This window comes from Diabrotica virgifera, chromosome 1 (genome assembly GCF_917563875.1).
Source record: "Diabrotica virgifera virgifera chromosome 1, PGI_DIABVI_V3a".
NCBI lineage: Eukaryota > Metazoa > Arthropoda > Insecta > Coleoptera > Chrysomelidae > Diabrotica > Diabrotica virgifera.
In genome coordinates, this window is record NC_065443.1 from 52190365 (window position 1) to 52208268 (window position 17904).

General features: G+C 31.8%; 1 protein-coding gene and 1 long non-coding RNA gene across 2 annotated transcripts in view; both read right to left on the reverse strand.

Annotated features, from left to right (window-relative positions):
- LOC114325531 (prosaposin) overlaps positions 1-17904 on the reverse strand; it is a 143819-nt gene that overhangs the window by 5782 nt on the left and 120133 nt on the right. The window contains exons 9-11 of the mRNA XM_028273603.2: positions 16037-16259; positions 8338-8483; positions 3678-3864 (exon numbers count right to left, since the gene is read on the reverse strand). Of these exons, the coding sequence (XP_028129404.2) occupies positions 3678-3864; positions 8338-8483; positions 16037-16259 (556 nt within the window). The remainder of the gene's footprint in view (positions 1-3677; positions 3865-8337; positions 8484-16036; positions 16260-17904) is intronic.
- Positions 14792-15651, reverse strand: LOC126887218 (uncharacterized). Its single transcript, XR_007698996.1, has 2 exons — positions 15266-15651; positions 14792-15209 (listed from the first exon to the last, which is right to left on the reverse strand). It is a non-coding gene; the product is annotated as an uncharacterized LOC126887218 (long non-coding RNA).

Here is a 17904-nt window from a genome sequence, read left to right on the forward strand (position 1 = left end):
TTATTCAACAAGTTTTGCGGTTCGATAAGAGAGGGCGCTGCTACTTGCCTAATTTTTTTTATTATGTTGGTACACTCTTCATATGAACGTTTGTGAAGTTTTATTTCAATCTGTCAATTCATTCTTTGTTTAGAAGCCATTTAGTATCGATGTGTCACAGTATTTTTTACAATGGAAATAATCAAGTATCGTGCAGTGATTGAATTTTTATTTTTGGAAGGTTTAAAAGCAAAGGAAATATATGAACGAATGTTGAAAGTGTATAAGGACTGTTGGACTGAAACGTGGTCATTCAAGCCTTGAAGAAGATCCACGTCAAGGACGCCCAAAAACAGCAACAATACCAAAAATCGCAGAAAAAACACTGGATATGGTATTGGAAACTCGTCGAGGACGGTGATTTAGTAGAATTCCTAGGCATTTCATTGGGCAGTGTAAGCAATATTTTGGTCGAAGTATTGGGTTTCAAAAAACTGTGGTCACAATGGGAGCCGCATTTGCTGACAACGGAACACAAACACATTCGAATGCGACTTTCTCAGAAATAATTGGGGCGTTTTCGAAAGGATAAAGTAGATTTTGTGCGTCGATTCATCAAAACGGATAAGACTTGCTCCATCACCATGATTCTGAATCAAAACAACAGGTTAAAGAGTGGTAGAATCTGATTTTTCGGCTCCAAAAGGAGTTTGTGTCCAGAAATCGGCCAAGAAGATTTTAGCATAGTTTTTGGGCTGTGAGAGGAATTTTTTTATGGAATACTTGCAAACTGATAAACCAATAAATTCTGGATATTATTGTGACCCTTTAGACCACCTGAAGGAAGAAAATCATGAAAAAACACCCGGCTTGCAAAAGAAAAAAAATTCTTTTTTATCAGGACAATGCACCGTCAAATGATGAGTATACAGGGTGTTTGGTAAAGAATGGGCCATAGCTTAACCTTAGATTCCTGAGCTTACAATAGCTCGATTTAAGCTAACTTACCTTAGTACGAAAGTTGATAATAACCGAAATACAGGGTATTAAACTTTTATTTTATTTATTCTTGAATATGTCCTGACAGGCATGGGATAACACGAAATTTGGTATTAAGCGGGGTTTTTTTGAGACGAGAAATCAAAATTCGCCACCAAAAATGATGTATTGCCTAGATGGCGCCACATACGTCCTTCAGCGCTCCTTTAATACGTTCATTTTTTTTATCCCCCACTCTACATACTTTCTGTATCAAAATTTTTATTCTCTTGATATTTTACTACATTCATCTCGTTAAAGTTTACTGTTTTCGAGATATACGCATTTTAAATCTGCGATACAACATAATTTTTTGCATAATATCATTGTAGTTAGACCCGAAAAATAAACTTCAAACCATAATAATTGTGCCAGTTCTCATATTTGTCATTGCATCGCAAATTCCATGTTAAGAAAATTGCGATACATTTTTGTAAATGTTTATGGTTTTAAGTTATTTTTCGAGTGTAACTACAATATTATCCAAAAAATTATGTTGGCTCGTAGGGTTAAAATGCGTTTATCTCGAAAACGAATGAGTCTAGCGAGATGAATGAAGTAAACCTTTTTTAAGTAAAAATGTTAAGAGAATAAAAGTTTTGATTCAAAAAGCATGTAGAGTGGGTAAAAAATTGAACCTATTAAATGAGCGCTGAAAGGCGTATGTGGCGCCCTTTGGGTAATACATCATTTATGGTGACGAATTTAGATTTCTCGTCCCAAAACCCCCCCCCCGCTTACTAAATTTCGTGTTATTATCCCATGCCTGTTAGGAAATATTCAAGAATAAATAAAATAAAAGTTTAACTTTGACACCCTGTATTTCAGTTATTATCAACTTTCGTATTGAGGTAAGTTAGCTTAAATCGATCTATTTTAATCTCAGGAATCTGAGATTAAGCTATGGCCCATACTTTACCAAACACCCTGCCAGCGGTGGAAGCGTATTTTGCAGACCTTCCCTTCAGGGATGGAATTTATAAATTGAAATCTCCTTGAAACAAGTGTATTGATATTCAGGAAGACTATACTGAGTAATAAAGTATATTTTAAGTCATAAAATTGTGTTTTTCTTATCGAGCCGCAAAACTTATTTAACAACCTGGTATCTTAACGAAAATTAAACAACTACCACCGGACACTAATGTTTATTAATTTAATTATACGGTGATTTAAATTTCACCGATGGCCTCATTTGGTTATGTTGATGGTGACCCAACGTAGAACGAAAACACATTGCGAATTGTCAATAGGTAATTTTTGGTTTAAAAGCTGTGGATTCTAATCCACGGGGATCGATGAATAATTTGTTCGACGGGAGTTGTATGGCGGACTACCATTGGACTATTTGTTTAATTAACTCGGAATATTCAATTACTTTTAATGGGAAATAAGCCACAATTTTACCAAAAAAAGATTTTATTTTACTAAGCAACGACATTTTTGTTTATTTAGTATTATTTTGTATTTTGACAACGACACCCGACTTGGGCGTCGAAACGTTAATAAAATCATTTTTTTGGTAAAATTGTGGCTTATTTCCCATTAAAAGTAATTGATTATAAAAAATGCCACAAGAAAATAGCTTCAGAACAACAACTCGGAATATGGGGTATGATGTGATTCTTATTTATTGCGTATGATGAAGGAGTGATAAATCTGGCTCAAATTATCGATGTCAATTCTATTATTTAGGGCAGATAGATGTTTGTGAATATGGCACATTTCAAGTCGATTTGATGTTTAGTTGAAGTGGAGTGTTGTTTAATGGCACAAGAGGGTTTGAAAATTTTAATGTCGCTTTTATGAGAAGTTAGACCACCTTGAAGAGAGCGGATGGTCTGGCCCATGTAGCAGGAGTTTCACTCCGCACAGGGTATCAAAAAAATATTTATTCGTTTGTGTTTTATATAAATTAAAAAATAGCGGAATCCGTAAAATAATATAAAAATGTACTTTTTCAAAGTTTTCTCTCTGTATATTTGAAGCCTACAACATATACACTATAAGGATATGGCAACACTGCCAAAAGCAAATATTTCGTTATGTGTATTCCGGAATGTATTCTGGACGATGTCCCGGATTTCTGTTAAATTGAATTAAATTCGCTAATCTACCCCAACATTTTTTTCTCTTGTCAGAAATGCCAGCTTGTGTAGAACTCAGTATAAACATTATATTGGTTTGTTTTCCAAAATGCCTTCCAATGATAATACATTAAAGTAATACTATATTATAATATTATATTATAATAGTTGGGTGGATAAAATTACAAATGAAGAAGTAATACGCAGAATAAATAACGAGCCAGAAGTTCTACTGAATATAAAAAAGAGAAAACTTGAATACTTAGGCCACCTGATGAGGGGACAAAAGTACACATTCCTACAAAATATAATGCAAGGAAAAATCCAAGGACGAAGAAATCCAGGCCGTAGAAGAATGTCCTGGATGAGAAATTTGAGAAAGTGGTTTGGCTGTACCACTAACGAATTGTTCAAAACAGCAGTAAATAAAATTAGAATCGCCCTAATGATATCCAATCTCCGATAGAAGAGGCACTCAAAGAAGAAGAAGAAATACTATATAAATATGATGTTCATTAATTAAAAACAAAAAATTACGAAAACTTAAAAATATTTCCAATAGTGTTTATTTACCTTTAATCATGTCCATCTGTGATCCTGCGCACAATTTTATGTACGAACATATTTTTGATGGTTCCAGAGCAGCAATCAATAACTGAATGACAGTGTCAGCATATTGATCAACAAACTTATCACAATCTTGTCTTACGGATGATGGCATAATCTTGCAAATGTCTTTAACTACAGTTTCAATTTCAGCCTGGAAAAGAAAAACAATACACTTTAATCTAAGACTATAAATTTCTAGATTTTATTTAAAATCGACAACAACAGTAAAATAGTAAATTATTGTTCTTCTTCAGGGATCATCTTCGCTGAGAAGGTTGGCTACAATTATGGCTATTTTAAGGTTGGCCGCTACAAAGATTTTACACGAACTGCATCTAAAGCAGTCCCTCAAATTTCTGAGCCAGGATAAAAATTCTTCTCCCAATAATAGGGAACTTGCATAAAACTTTAAATTTGAAAAAAATGCTATAAATCACAACAGAACATAATTTAAAATATATATCAAAGAAAAAACTTGATTTTGTCTTTCGTTTGGCCCCCAAAGACGATTAAAATCGAGAGAAAATTCAAATGATAGCGGCCAGCCCAAAACGCGCCCTCATTGGTCGTGACGTTGTATTATTATAATGTTTAAACTCAGCGTCATTAATTCATTACGTTTTATGTAGTTATTTTCCTAACTAGTGCGGAAAGTGATACTTTCACGCACGAGACTGCCGTTGACCCGAACGACGCGATAGCGGAGTGCGGGCAAGCAGTCGAGTGCGGAAGCAGTCCTAACTAGTGCGGAAAATTTACCTTCACGCACGCCGTGCGGAAAAGTGCAACTTTCGGAAACGAAATGCGTGCATGAAAGTGACTCTTTTAGCACGGCCGGCCACGGCCGTAGAAAAAATCTTTAGATAGTTGCTAGATATATTTCATAATATTTGAGTGTTTTTGTTAAGACAATTTTTTTAAAATGACCGAAGAGGGTTTTTCTTAAGGGCAGTCTGATAACTTACCCATTGTAAATATGTTTATGGTGGCCATATATTTTCAAAAGCATGAAAATTTTTCACAGCATTGATATTATATATTAATTTTTATCTTTTACATTTATATACATTCTGTATTCAAAAGTTCTATGTTCCCTCTGTTCAAAATACACTTGATTTATTAAAAAAAAAACTATTAGAAATGAACTAAAATATCTTTATGTCCTTTGTAACCACTTTATTAAACTCAGTTTCTTATCGACTGGTAATATAATAAATATTTTATGGGGGGTTTTAATGGTTGTAATTTAACAGAATGGTATTAAACGACACTTTCATAGTATTTACTTTTATTTTCCATAGTAAAAATAAACACAATTCAACACTATCTCTTCAAAAACTGTGTTAGACTCCAAAGTCAACAAAATTGTATGTAATTTTAAATGAGACGTTAGAAATGTCATTCAAAAGATAATAATATGACGTCACAAGGGTTCGCGCGCTGTTTAGATCGTTTGCAATGATTTAAATACATAGAAGATTTTAAATTTGTACTTTTAAGTTATTATGAGGTTTTGAGGCGTGAAATTTTGGAAATCTTATTTTTAAACGAAACTGAACATTATTATGTAATAAAACAAAAATGTGCAGCTTTTTCTTTTTTTGTCGGTTGTTTCGACTTTTTTTCTACTTCTAAACGATATACATTTTACATATTACTCTTTTACATTTCACTAATGCAACACATGTACCACTAATGACAAGATTGATCTTCACAAGAGATTTAAAAAGTTGGAGCTTAAAGTTAGGTTGGCTAGGTGCTAGGTTTTCTCGACAACAAAGAGGATCTGAGAAAGATCATAAAGAAATGGAAGTCTTAAATACTATCAAAACAAGAAAATTGGAATATCTCTCACATATTACACATGGAGAGTGATACAACTTGCTCCAATTGATTATGCAGGGAAATATTATGTTCGGATGTACATCAAATGATCTTTTCAGAGCAGCAGTTTCTAAAGTCCGATTAGCTATGATGATTGCCGACCTCCGACGCGGAGATGGCACTTGAAGAATGTAACACTTGAACGGATGTCCTTACATGTTGTGTGTGTGTTTGTGTTTTTGAAGTTATACTTCTTTAGGCGCGATTGAGAGTAAAATTCCCATAATTCTGCGCGCATGCGCACACAGACAGTATGGTATAAACGTTATACGGGATCTGATTGGGTGTTAAAATCATCTGTCAATAATTGTTCAATATGGAGATTTTGGATAAACAAATTAATGTTGTGTATATTAGTTTTTATTGTTGTGATGACAGAGAAAAATGCAAGTTTATAATATTGTATACTCCATCTAATTTACTTACCGTTGCACGTCATCCGCGTCATAGCCCGTGACGGCACATGATACCAACACGAAATATTTAGGCGGTAGGTGTGTTCTTTTTTAGAATCATTTTGCCGAGTACACTGGAATTACAGCCACTAGACATATTTTATCATATACGCGTAGAAATAATATTCGAAGATTTCTATTAATGTTAAAAAGAAATACACAATAATATGTTTCGTTTAATTTGTATAAATGGATTATAAAGCGTTTTTATGAAGCACATTTGTTCGGAACACACTGTAACTGTAATCGAACGAAGGTGACATTTCGGCATAAATTGGTAACATTTATTTGACAGCTGCTGTATTGACACTTTAGATTTGTTTTGATTCTTTACTCTAAGTATTTGTTTTATTATATTTATTGTTTTTATTATTTATTTTAAGGTAAGTTTATAACTTAATTCTAGTTTTCTATTTCTAATGTTTTTATTTATTTACATTGAATATTAATTTGTTTTGTTGTATAATCCTAGTTTGCAATAATTATGTGATCTATTTGATTTAAAATGGATTCAGGATTTTTTTACACTTTGGCAACAATGTCAACTTAGATCTCTGACATAGATAATGACGTGCAACGGTAAGTAAATTAGACAAACTGTAGTGACTTTTTAAATAGTTTTTAAAAGCGACAGGTACGTAATAATCGTAAATGTTTCAGTATCCTAATAAAAAATTTCATAGGTATAGTCTGTTCGCTAAACTCAGGCGCAACTTTCTAGATATTTTAGTCGGTAATTTTGCCAATTTTAGTAAAATTGGCAAAAAATAATTACTAAATAGTTAATAATCACTAAATAGTTAGTAATTTTGCCAATTTTTGCAAAATTGGCAAAAAACAAAAAATTATCGACTAAAATATCTAGCCAGTTGCGTCTGAGTTTAGCGAACCGACTATAGGGCCTACCTATTTGGAAAATTTAAAAAGAACCTACTAAAATAGTATGTAATGCTTTGATTTACATAATTTGATTACCATCAAAATTTCTATCAATATTCACCTAATATATTGTTTTCTTACACTATGTTTTGTTGTATTCTAATATTTCTTTCAATTCTAAATAATTTCAATTCAAAATCAAAATAATTTGGTTAAATTCAGAACCGTCAAAAGTTTAATCCGTTTAGTTAGTTGATCTTCGCACATGATGACACAAGGTCTCTGTGGGTAAAAGTTTAAGATGAATGAATTTCAATACTAACTGCGCTGATCAGAGGGGTTCGAACCCCAATGGAAACTTTTATTTTTTTTATTTTTGAAGTTATACTTCTTTAGGCGCGATTGAGAGTAAAATTTCATAACTCTGCGCGCATGCGCACACAGACAGTATGTACTTAGTTGCAATGAATTGTTCAGAATTAAAAAACGGCTCCGAACTCTGGAGAGGAAACAGATAAGAAGTGGAGCATTGGACTAGAGATCGAGAGGTCGCGGGTTCAAATCCCGGACGATTCACGTTTTTTTTAATTTTTGGTAGTTTTAATAAAAAAATTTTGAAAGTGGTAGGTAAGAAAGTTAGTTTAATATTTAAATAAAATGCAAATATAAACAGTTATAAGTATATTTATTTCGTTGAAATTATATAATAGAAGTATAACTTCTTACGTGCGTACAAAGTGCACACACATTCTTTTTTTTCTCACTGGTTTAAGCAACCAACTGGCCAGTCAATGTGTTTTGAATTCTTTCTTTTAGAAAATATATGCTTAGTATCTAAATTTAAAACTATTACTACTACTAAGTTTTTTGCTCTGTTTTTTTATTATATTATTTATTATTTTTTTATTTAGTTTTTTGGTTTTTTATGTATTTTTTTGTATATTTTTTTTACTACGCTAAGACCTAAACCCGATTCAGCACCTCGGAGGTTTAGATCTTCTTAGTAACTTTTTAAAATTACAAATGAAGAAGTAATACGCAGAATAAATAACGAGCCAGAAGTTCTACGGAGTATAAAAAAGAGAAAACTTGAATACTTAGGCCAACTGATGAGAGGACAAAAGTACACATTCCTACAAAATATAATGCAAGGAAAAATCCAAGGACGAAGAAATCCAGGCCGTAGAAGAATGTCCTGGATGAGAAATTTGAGAGAGTGGTTTGGCTGTACCACTAACGAATTGTTCAAAACAGCAGTAAATAAAATTAGAATCGCCCTAATGATATCCAATCTCCGATAGGAGAGGCACTCAAAGAAGAAGAAGTAACTTTTTATTTTATTATTTTTTTAAAAAAATTTTTATCAGAGTCCTTACATGTTACAACAATAAAAAATATTTACTTACATCAGTCGACTTATCGTTCAATTGATCTTCTATTTCCTTCATCACGAATTCGCATAATATACACTCTGGTTTGGATCCAATAGAACCAGTATGGATATCAACGATTATTTGACCATTGACAGTGTTGTCGGGTATAACGTTAGTTTCTAAAACAAAATAATTAAATCACAAAATAGTTACTGACATAATAGGCGAGCGGCAGCAATCCCTAAAATTACGTTATATCGACCACGAAAATCAACTTTAAGGTGAATAACCAATGTTGGTCATCTTTATGTTTTCGAGGTTGCTGAATACAAACATAAGTTTATTTTTATCTAGAATTGGTGGAACATGTTCAAAAATCAAATATTATGCGAAAAATCAATTTTGATGATTTTTCAAATTTACCTCACTGTATCTTTGATCGCTGTAAATATTTCATTTTGAAAATTTTACTATGTCATCTTTGAAGTATTTAGATAACAATGAGATTTCTCCAAAATGTTTAAACAAATTAAAAGAAGACTCGTTAATTTTTAAACATTTTATCATTGTTTTCATTTTATCATTTAAACATTTAGTTACACACCTTTTAGTTTATAATTTTGACAAACACAGCAGTAAAATATAATTCATGAAGAAGTTACGTGGGGGAACATTGTCAAAATTGCAATTTTACCCTAAAAATAAAAAAAAATGAAATCACGTTTTTTTGCGTTGTTTAACTCGCTACAACTCTGTCCCATTTTATTATTTTTTTCTTAAAGTTTTATAGTATATATTTCTTACCTTTTTGATGACAATGGGACCTGTTTCAATATTTCAGTCTTATTATAATAAAATAGTATAAGAGCTGTGAGACATTTTTGAGTAGGTATTTTAGGCAACCTGAAAAATTGTCAGGTGATTCTTTTATGATAGCCGAATACAAAAATGCCGGTCTGGCTGGAGGATAGCGGTTATTTTCCCCAAAAATCCCCCCCAAATTTAAAAAAAGGGTACACATTTTTATTACAAAAAATATCATTGACGTAACTTTAAGTAAATTTAAATATTCAAATATAAAGGAAATTAACAGGCCAGGCGATTTGAGGGCGATTTTAACTCTGCAAGATCCTTGCATGGGCGCCCCAGGATTATTTTCAGGGGTGCATCTGAACTTCAGAAGATTTCATCTGAATCTGTACATACTGTTAACGAGTATAAAATATACAACTATACATGCATAGCTATGTACATTCCTTCCCGACAGGGAGGTGCAATTGTTATTTTGACAGGGTATTTTTAATATTAAAAATAAATATTCTAAAAAAGACAGGAATTTTTGGTGAAATCTTCCAACTGCCAGCTGATCAAACAAATTACACGTGCATGTAAATGAAAAGCGTTATAGGTAAGCAGCAGTGTGAGAAAGAGCGTATACCGATAGCTGTTTGCGTTCTCTGTTGTAGCTGAGCGAGTCCGTTCGCTCGAGAAAAATAACGTGACCTGGCGATTCCCATGTTGTTGTGCCTCGAAAGGTTAGAGTAATTATTATATATTATAGTTTTTTAAATGACTTTTTATTAATTTTGCACATATAATAGAAAAAGACAAATTTATTATTATAAATATACGTACAGGTAGAAAAGTATAAAACTAATAAAACTATAAACTAAATTAATTCTGTGTCCGAATATGGTATTTCTTCTTCAAACTCCTCATCTGAGCTTAAAAATTCATTCTCTTCTTCTTCGTCAGACTCCCCTCGAGACCCAGATTCCTCTTCTACACGATGTGTAAATAGTTGTAAGATGTATTTAGAATTAATTAAAAATTAATTAATGATTAATTAATTGAGTTAATACGTATACTCTCTCCTTTTATACGGAGTCGAAGCCTGGACAATCACGGGCGCATCTGAAAAAATCTTGCCATTGTTGAGATGTGGTGTTATCGAATAATGTAAAAAATATAATGGACACAAAACGTAACAAACACGGAAATATTAGGAAAGATGAAAAAGGCAAAAGAACTGCACTATGAAGGAAAGAAAAATGAGCTACTTTGGTCATATACTAAGAAATAAAAAAGGTGATGTGATTGGTTATATAAGGAAAAGTGCAAGAAAAAAGAGAACAGGGAAGACGATGCCTATCCTAGTTGAAAAATTTAAAGTAGTGGAGTGTAATCTAAATACAAAAAAAAATTAACTCAGTATATCACGAGCTGAGTATATCCATGATATTTTTTACATCACTCGATAACACCACATCTCAACAATGGCAAGATTTTTTTAGATGCGCCGGTGATTGTCCAGGCTTCGACTCCGTATAAAAGGAGAGAGAATACGTAGCAACTCAATTGATTAATAACTAATTAATTTTTAATTAATTCTAAATACATATTACAACTATTTACAGATCATGTAGAAGAGGAATCTGGGTCTCGAGGGGAGTCTGAAGAAGAAGAAAATAATGAATATTTGAGCTCAGATGAGGAGTTTGAAGAAGAAATAAAAGATTCGGACACAGAATTAATTTAGTTTATAGTTTTATACTTTTCTACCTGTACCTACCTATATTTATAATAATAAATTTGTCTTTTTCTATTATATTTGCAAAATTAATAAAAAGTTATTTAAAAAACTATAATATATAATTATTACTCTAACCTTTCGAGGCCCAACAACATGGGAATCGCCAGATCACGTTATTTTTCTCGAGCGAACGGACTCGTTTAGCTACAACAGAGAACGCAAACAGCTATCGGTATACGCTCTTTCCCACACTGCTGCTTACCTATAATGCTTTTCATTTACATGCACGTGTAATTTGTTTGATCAGCTGGCAGTTGGAAGATGTCACGAAAAAAATCCTGTCTTTTTTAGAATATTTATTTTTAATATTAAAAAATACCCTGTCAAAATAACAATTGCACCTCCCTGTCGGGAAGGAATGTACATAGCTATGCATGTATAGTTGTATATTTTATACTCGTTAACAGTATGTACAGATTCAGATGAAATCACAGCTCAGGAAGTTCAGATGCGCCCCTTGAAAATAATCCTGTGGCGCCCATGCAAGTATCTTGCAGAGTTAAAATCGCCCTCAAATCGCCTAACCTGTTTATTTCCTTTATATTTGAATATTTAAATTTACTTAAAGTCACGTCAATGATATTTTTTTGTAATAACAATTTGTACGCTTTTTTTAACTTTGGGGGGGATTTTTGGGGAAAATAACCGCTACGCTCCAGCCAGACCGGCATTTTTAGGCTATCATGGAAGAGTCACCTGTAAAATTTTCAGGTTGCCTAAAATACCTACTCAAAAATGTCTCACAGCTCTTGGACCAAAAGTTATGAATTGCAAAGTTTAATCCCAAAAGTTGAGTGACAAACTTTAAAATTTAGCTTTTTAGTCAAGTTTATGTTAAATATAGAGTACAAAGAACCAAATGGTTAATAGAAAAAAAAAAATGGTGCAACTTTTAATTTTAAGAAAAACGTGATTTCATTTTTTCTATTTTTAGGATAAAATTGCGATTTTGACGATGTTCCCCCATTTAAAAATCAAAATGAACCTCATTTTCGTTTTCAGCACCATAAAAAATTGATCAAATTTGCCATTCACCACACCATGGTCAGTATCTGGAGAAATAAGCGTTATTTTTTTTATCTGGAGAAATAAGCGTTAGGGGTGGGAGGGGGTTGCCACTCATCTATAAAGTCACATAACTTTTTTCCTATTGCATATTTTAAGGAAAAAATTTTCAAGAAAACTTATGTTTTAATACTATATTGATTAAAATTATAAACTAAAAAGTTTGTCATCCAACTTTTTTAAGTAAACATGAAACTACCGAAATCTGACGACAAACTGTTTAAAAAATTAACAACTTTTTTTTTTAAATTTGTTTAAACATCTCGGGCAAATCTCATTGGTTGCGTTCATCAAACAGAGAGCTTGGAATCGGATTGCAATCGGATTGGAAGCTCTTTTACTAGTGAACGGTGCGCTGAATTAATCGGATTGGAAGCGCTCGCCATTTTATTCAGCCTTAAATTTGTTATTGTGCTGTGATAGCTGAATCCCGCCAACTTTAAAATTAAGTTCAAAGTAAAATGGACAATTTAATTAAAATTGAATATAAATACAATAATTATTGTATGTAATGTATTGTAAATATTTGTAGTTCTTATTTTAGTATTATTAATATGTATCCTATATATAGTTATTATCTAAATTAAGTTAGAAATATTTGTGTTTTTTATTTATATAGTTACTAGAAATATTAACACATGTGTTAATATTTCTAGTAACTATATAAATAAACACATGTGTTAATATTTCTAGTAACTATATAAATAAAAAAACACAAATATTTCTAACTTAATTTAGATAATAACTATATATAGGATACATATTAATAATACTAAAATATCTGTATAGTAGGTACCTACCTCATTTATTTTCCAACAATCCAGTTTTTGATTGATTCACAAATCTTATAAAAATTGGTAATGATTGCATACCAACTATTTGTAATTAATATTTACCTACAATAAAATTAAATTTAATATAGGTAGGTAGGTACCTATACAATAATATTCAATATTAGTTATTTTCAATAATATTTCCAATTTTTTATTCTTCTTCACCCACCGTTATATTATTAATTTCTTTATTTAGCATACCTACTCAATATTGCATTTATCCAGAACATTATTGCCTTCTATATTATAAAATTGTGTAAAACACAATGTTCGTTAATCGAATATTTTCTGTATCAAATTTTAATCCTCTAAATTTGCATTTTATTAGTTCAAACCTTTCTACAGCTGACCGAATCTTTAATTATTATCAAAATTTTCTTGTTCTGGTAGTACCTAAACGTTTATTATTCTGGTAAGATTTCATTTAAGTTAATGAGGAGTATCTAAATATGCCGAATTTTGAATGAGATTTATATTCGCTGGTAAAATGGAATCTGCTTGAGTTAAATAGTTAATAGGCCTGGATCCTGCATACCAAAAGGAAGTTTATTAATAGCAAGCTGAAAATTTGTTATTAGCTTAATGGTGTCTAGTCGGACAAACTTTGATGTTTTAATTTAAAACAAACACTGGAACGGGAAGTTCTAATTGTTGAACAGGTTACAGGTTTCGAACGTCAGACTACAAAAACGTCGCATGTATTGTGTCAGACAGAACTTTCAATTGATTTGCTACTCTTTCATTAGCATGCAAAATCAGACTGCTATTTACCACCAATATAATTCCTATCCTCTGACATGTTCTACGTGTCGGAATTATTAAAATGCCCAACATAGAGAGAGCCATACTTTATTGATACAATGTACCAAAAGGCCATTGACCGAAGTCTTTCAGCCAACTGCCCAACATATTTTTCGGACAAAAATTTTTTCATATATTATATACAAAGTTTGCTATTGAATAAACTTAAAAACAACCTGCTAGTTTTCACAATCATAAACTTGTCAGGATGGCACGTTCCACAATTAAGGCTTCCCCTGTTCCAGTGTTTCTATACATCAAAGTGTGTCCAACTAGACACTGTTAAGCTATTAACAAATTTTCAGCTTGCTATTAATCAACTTTTTTTTGGTATGCGGGATCCAGGCCTAGGTAGGAAATTTTTAAAAGTAGACGTTTTAAAAAAAATTTAATTATACAGTTTAAACAGCTTTTTCAAAACTATTTACAATCATATTATTTGTTGCCATTTCATGGAATTAGCATACTCCAAATTTAATATAAGCACTATGAAAAAAGAACTAGAGGGAGATATAATCTATTTTTTAATAAGATTCTTTGATCACAACCAACTAACTCTTGAGATAAACTGGGAATGCAGTAGACATCCCTTTATGATGCTCATACAGAAGCACATTTCCAAGCAATCTTACATTACAAAGTTGTTGCTGGCATCCTATAAAGGGAAAAAATAATTATTTTGCATGGTTACATTATCTTGAAGCTGTATTCGATAAAAAATTCTGAAACGAGAAAGCTCACTTTAATACTTATCCGGGCAAGACATTTTACTTCCATATAAAAGACATGGCGTTTCGGGCCTATTGAGACCCACTTGCCCGGATAAGGGTTAAAACAGTAAAAGAAAACGGAGCAGCATAAGGTACTGTTGGTTGGGAGCACTCTGAAGACCACCATGTGTTCGTTGTTCTCTGATAATACCATCAATACAGATAGAATTATTTCTACGAGTATGGCTATGTCAAACGAAATAAGGATTGAGAGACCTTTTAGATGCTCTCAGTGAAACAAATGCAATTTTAGAGCCACAACCAAATACTAGGAACGCTAAGGAAGAAATCCCTCTTATTAAAAAAAGAATGGAGGGACAATTCTTGTTAACAAATTCTGCTTAACAATGGAGGAGGAAGATATATGAAAGGTTGTGTTACAATACATTTAGTTTTTATCTAAGCATGAAAATAAATATTATGAACACATTTGTACTACATTTATTTTCAAACAAACCAGTTTTTTATTGATTCACAAAATTTTTTTATTGATTACGATTTACAATTAACCCATTTGCAGATACGACTATATATGCATGTACTTACAAACGGAAAATACTGTCTGCATATGAAGATGTGTCCACAAATGTGTTAATACAATATTTACAATAAAATTAAACTCAATATACACATTGATATTCAAGATTAGTTATTTCCAATTTTTTGTAATTCTATATTATTTGGGTGAAAATCTTATGTCCAGGGCTCTTTGGCAAACCAAACGTATCCCCAGCAACAAATTCTCTGGTTTACTTAGCATCCAAATCATAAACATTAATTTTTTTCCAATAGAATTATTCTGTTTTCAAATTGGTGGATATGACCAATACAATTAAATAGTTCCTGGAAATATAACAATATAATATACATGATGTTATTAATTTGTTATACAATTTTACCTGGAAAGTAGTTCTGGACATACGAAAATGTTCTCTAAATTGGATATTGAATTATGGTTTATATATATTTAATTTCATCTCATCCTTCTGGAATAATTTGAGGTAGGTACATCTGCTAAATGTATAACGGCATTTGCTAATTTCGTCCCCAAACAAAAATTCTTCAAGAATATTATCCATTTTAGTTTAGACACAGTTTCAGTTTTATTTAAAAACAAAACTGTCTAGGTTATAAATTATATAAACAAAGTAAAAACATAAACAAATGGAACACAGAACACTCTCAATCGAATGTCAAACGTCAGTCGTTCACTAGTAAAAAAAACTGTCAGCGTTTCAGCGCAAATTAATCGGATTGCACTCGGATTATTCTGGTGAACGCGACCATTGTTATCTAAATTCTTCAAAGATGACACAGTAAAATTTTCAAAAGGAAATATTTACAGCAACCAAAGATACAGCGAGGTAAATATGAAAAATCATCAAAATTGATTTTTCGCATTTTTGCATGAAATTTTATTTTTGAACATGTTTTTTTTGTGTGAATTTGATGGTCTTGGCCGAGCCAATTAGCCAGACATTTTTTAAACATGTTCCACCAATTCTAGATAAAAATAAACTTTATATTTGGATTCAGCGACCTCGAAAACATAAAGAATGACAAAAACTTGCTATTCACCAATCATGGTCGCTTTTTTGATTTCTAAGCCTCAAATTAGGGGTGTGCCCTCGCTATAACAGGTTTCTATGAAAAAGGCAAAAATTACTTACCGATATTTCCACCTATTTGCCTGACTACATATGGTGGTAAGGAATTAACTTTTCTATCATCAGTACAGAGTTTTAATGCTACACACACTTCTTCAGGAGTCAAATCAGCGAGTAACATGTCGACGATATGATCTGTATATTTATCAACAAATGCTTCGCATTGGTTGTCGATCGATTTTGGAAGAACATTGCACAATTTTTCAAGCGCAGCCTTGATTTGAGCCTATAAAACACCGAATGATTTATACATATGATTATAAATTGGTCATCCAGAAAATAAAGAACATTTTGGCATGAAAATTAAAAACAAAAGATATTAACACAAAATCCTTAAAAGTCACAGTCTTCTTCTTAAGGTGCTGTCTTCTTTCGAAGGTTGGTGATCGTTATGACTATTTGTAATGATTGACCCTCTGAAAAACTGAGTATATTATGTACAGTCGGAAAAATGAAAGAATACCCATGAACGATCATATCAAGCACATATTTTGGATTTGCTGCCTTTTTCTATAAATAACAAATAAGAGAGATATATTATTAAGTGTTGTCTACAAAGCAAAAACGTTATCCAAGACATACGCAGTTACATATTTATAACTGACAGAGTGAGACGGCGATACATTTGTTCAACGTAGTTATATTAATCTAGTAGAAAATTGAAACTCACACTTGACTATTTCTGTACTTCTAATGTCATTCTTAGAAAAACATTCAACATCAGTAGAGATAATGATTGTATAAACTACTATTCGAGTAATCGTGCTGGTCAACTATAATCTGACTGATACGATTTCTGTCACTTTGACAGTGAAACTGGGCTAGGTTCGGTCATTGATTATAAACCCACCCATAGATAGCTCACCTCGTGGTAACCAAAAGACGTATCGGCAACTAGATGGCGCTACTCGAAAACCGTATCGAGATTTCTCATTCTCTCTCTGACTTGCGAGTAGGTAGCAGTAGTGCCAGAGCCGAACTTACTCTATAGGTGTATTATCTACTAAAATCTACGTATGTATTGAGCTGTTGTAACAAGTTAAAGCAAAATATAAGACAACAACAAATTTAGAAGCGTGTATGTGCTGTTACTTATGTTGCTGGTTATATTTACTATAAAATTATAAATACTTTGAATTGTATTAAATGCCAGGAAGATTTGATAAAAAACACTAAAGTTCTATCACAGAAACACTAATTTATGTTACTTTTCAGAGATTATGGCGCAAATGAGTAAATAAAGTTTCTTCAGAGACCATCAGACTTGTTTGTTACTATTACTACAATATTGTTAGAGTAGAAAAACTTTTTTTATCGAGTTCAGGGAAAAATGTATTCTTGATAAAAACTTTCATGTCCTAAAACTCATAATGAAAGAATCAGATGTCAAATATTATGAGTCGTATAACTCGTATACATGTTTGTCAAAACATAATATGAATTTTGCTCAAGAGTAAGACACCTTTATTTTGATAGCAATTTCATATATTTTAACGTGGTTTTAATTGTTATCGACTTTTAATAATAAAATGTTTTGATATTGTCAACAATGAAAGTACTTCTTGAGAAAAATATACAACTCTTACAATTTGGTATATGAATATGTACCTACTTCATTTTGAGTTTTGCGACTAGCAGAACTTTTTACCGTAAATAACTTTTTTCCCAAAATTTTAATTTTACAATTTTAGTTTTGAAAAGAATTAACATTCAACTATACTTATTTACTTTGTTTTGCAATAAACTATCTAGTTAGAGATGTTTTAAACTTTCTAATCCTGTCTATTAATTCTGCGTTTACCGATCCTTCCTAAGGACCTAAGGAGACAGCCCTCGGCTAATTATATTTTGGAAATTACGTTTGCAACGTT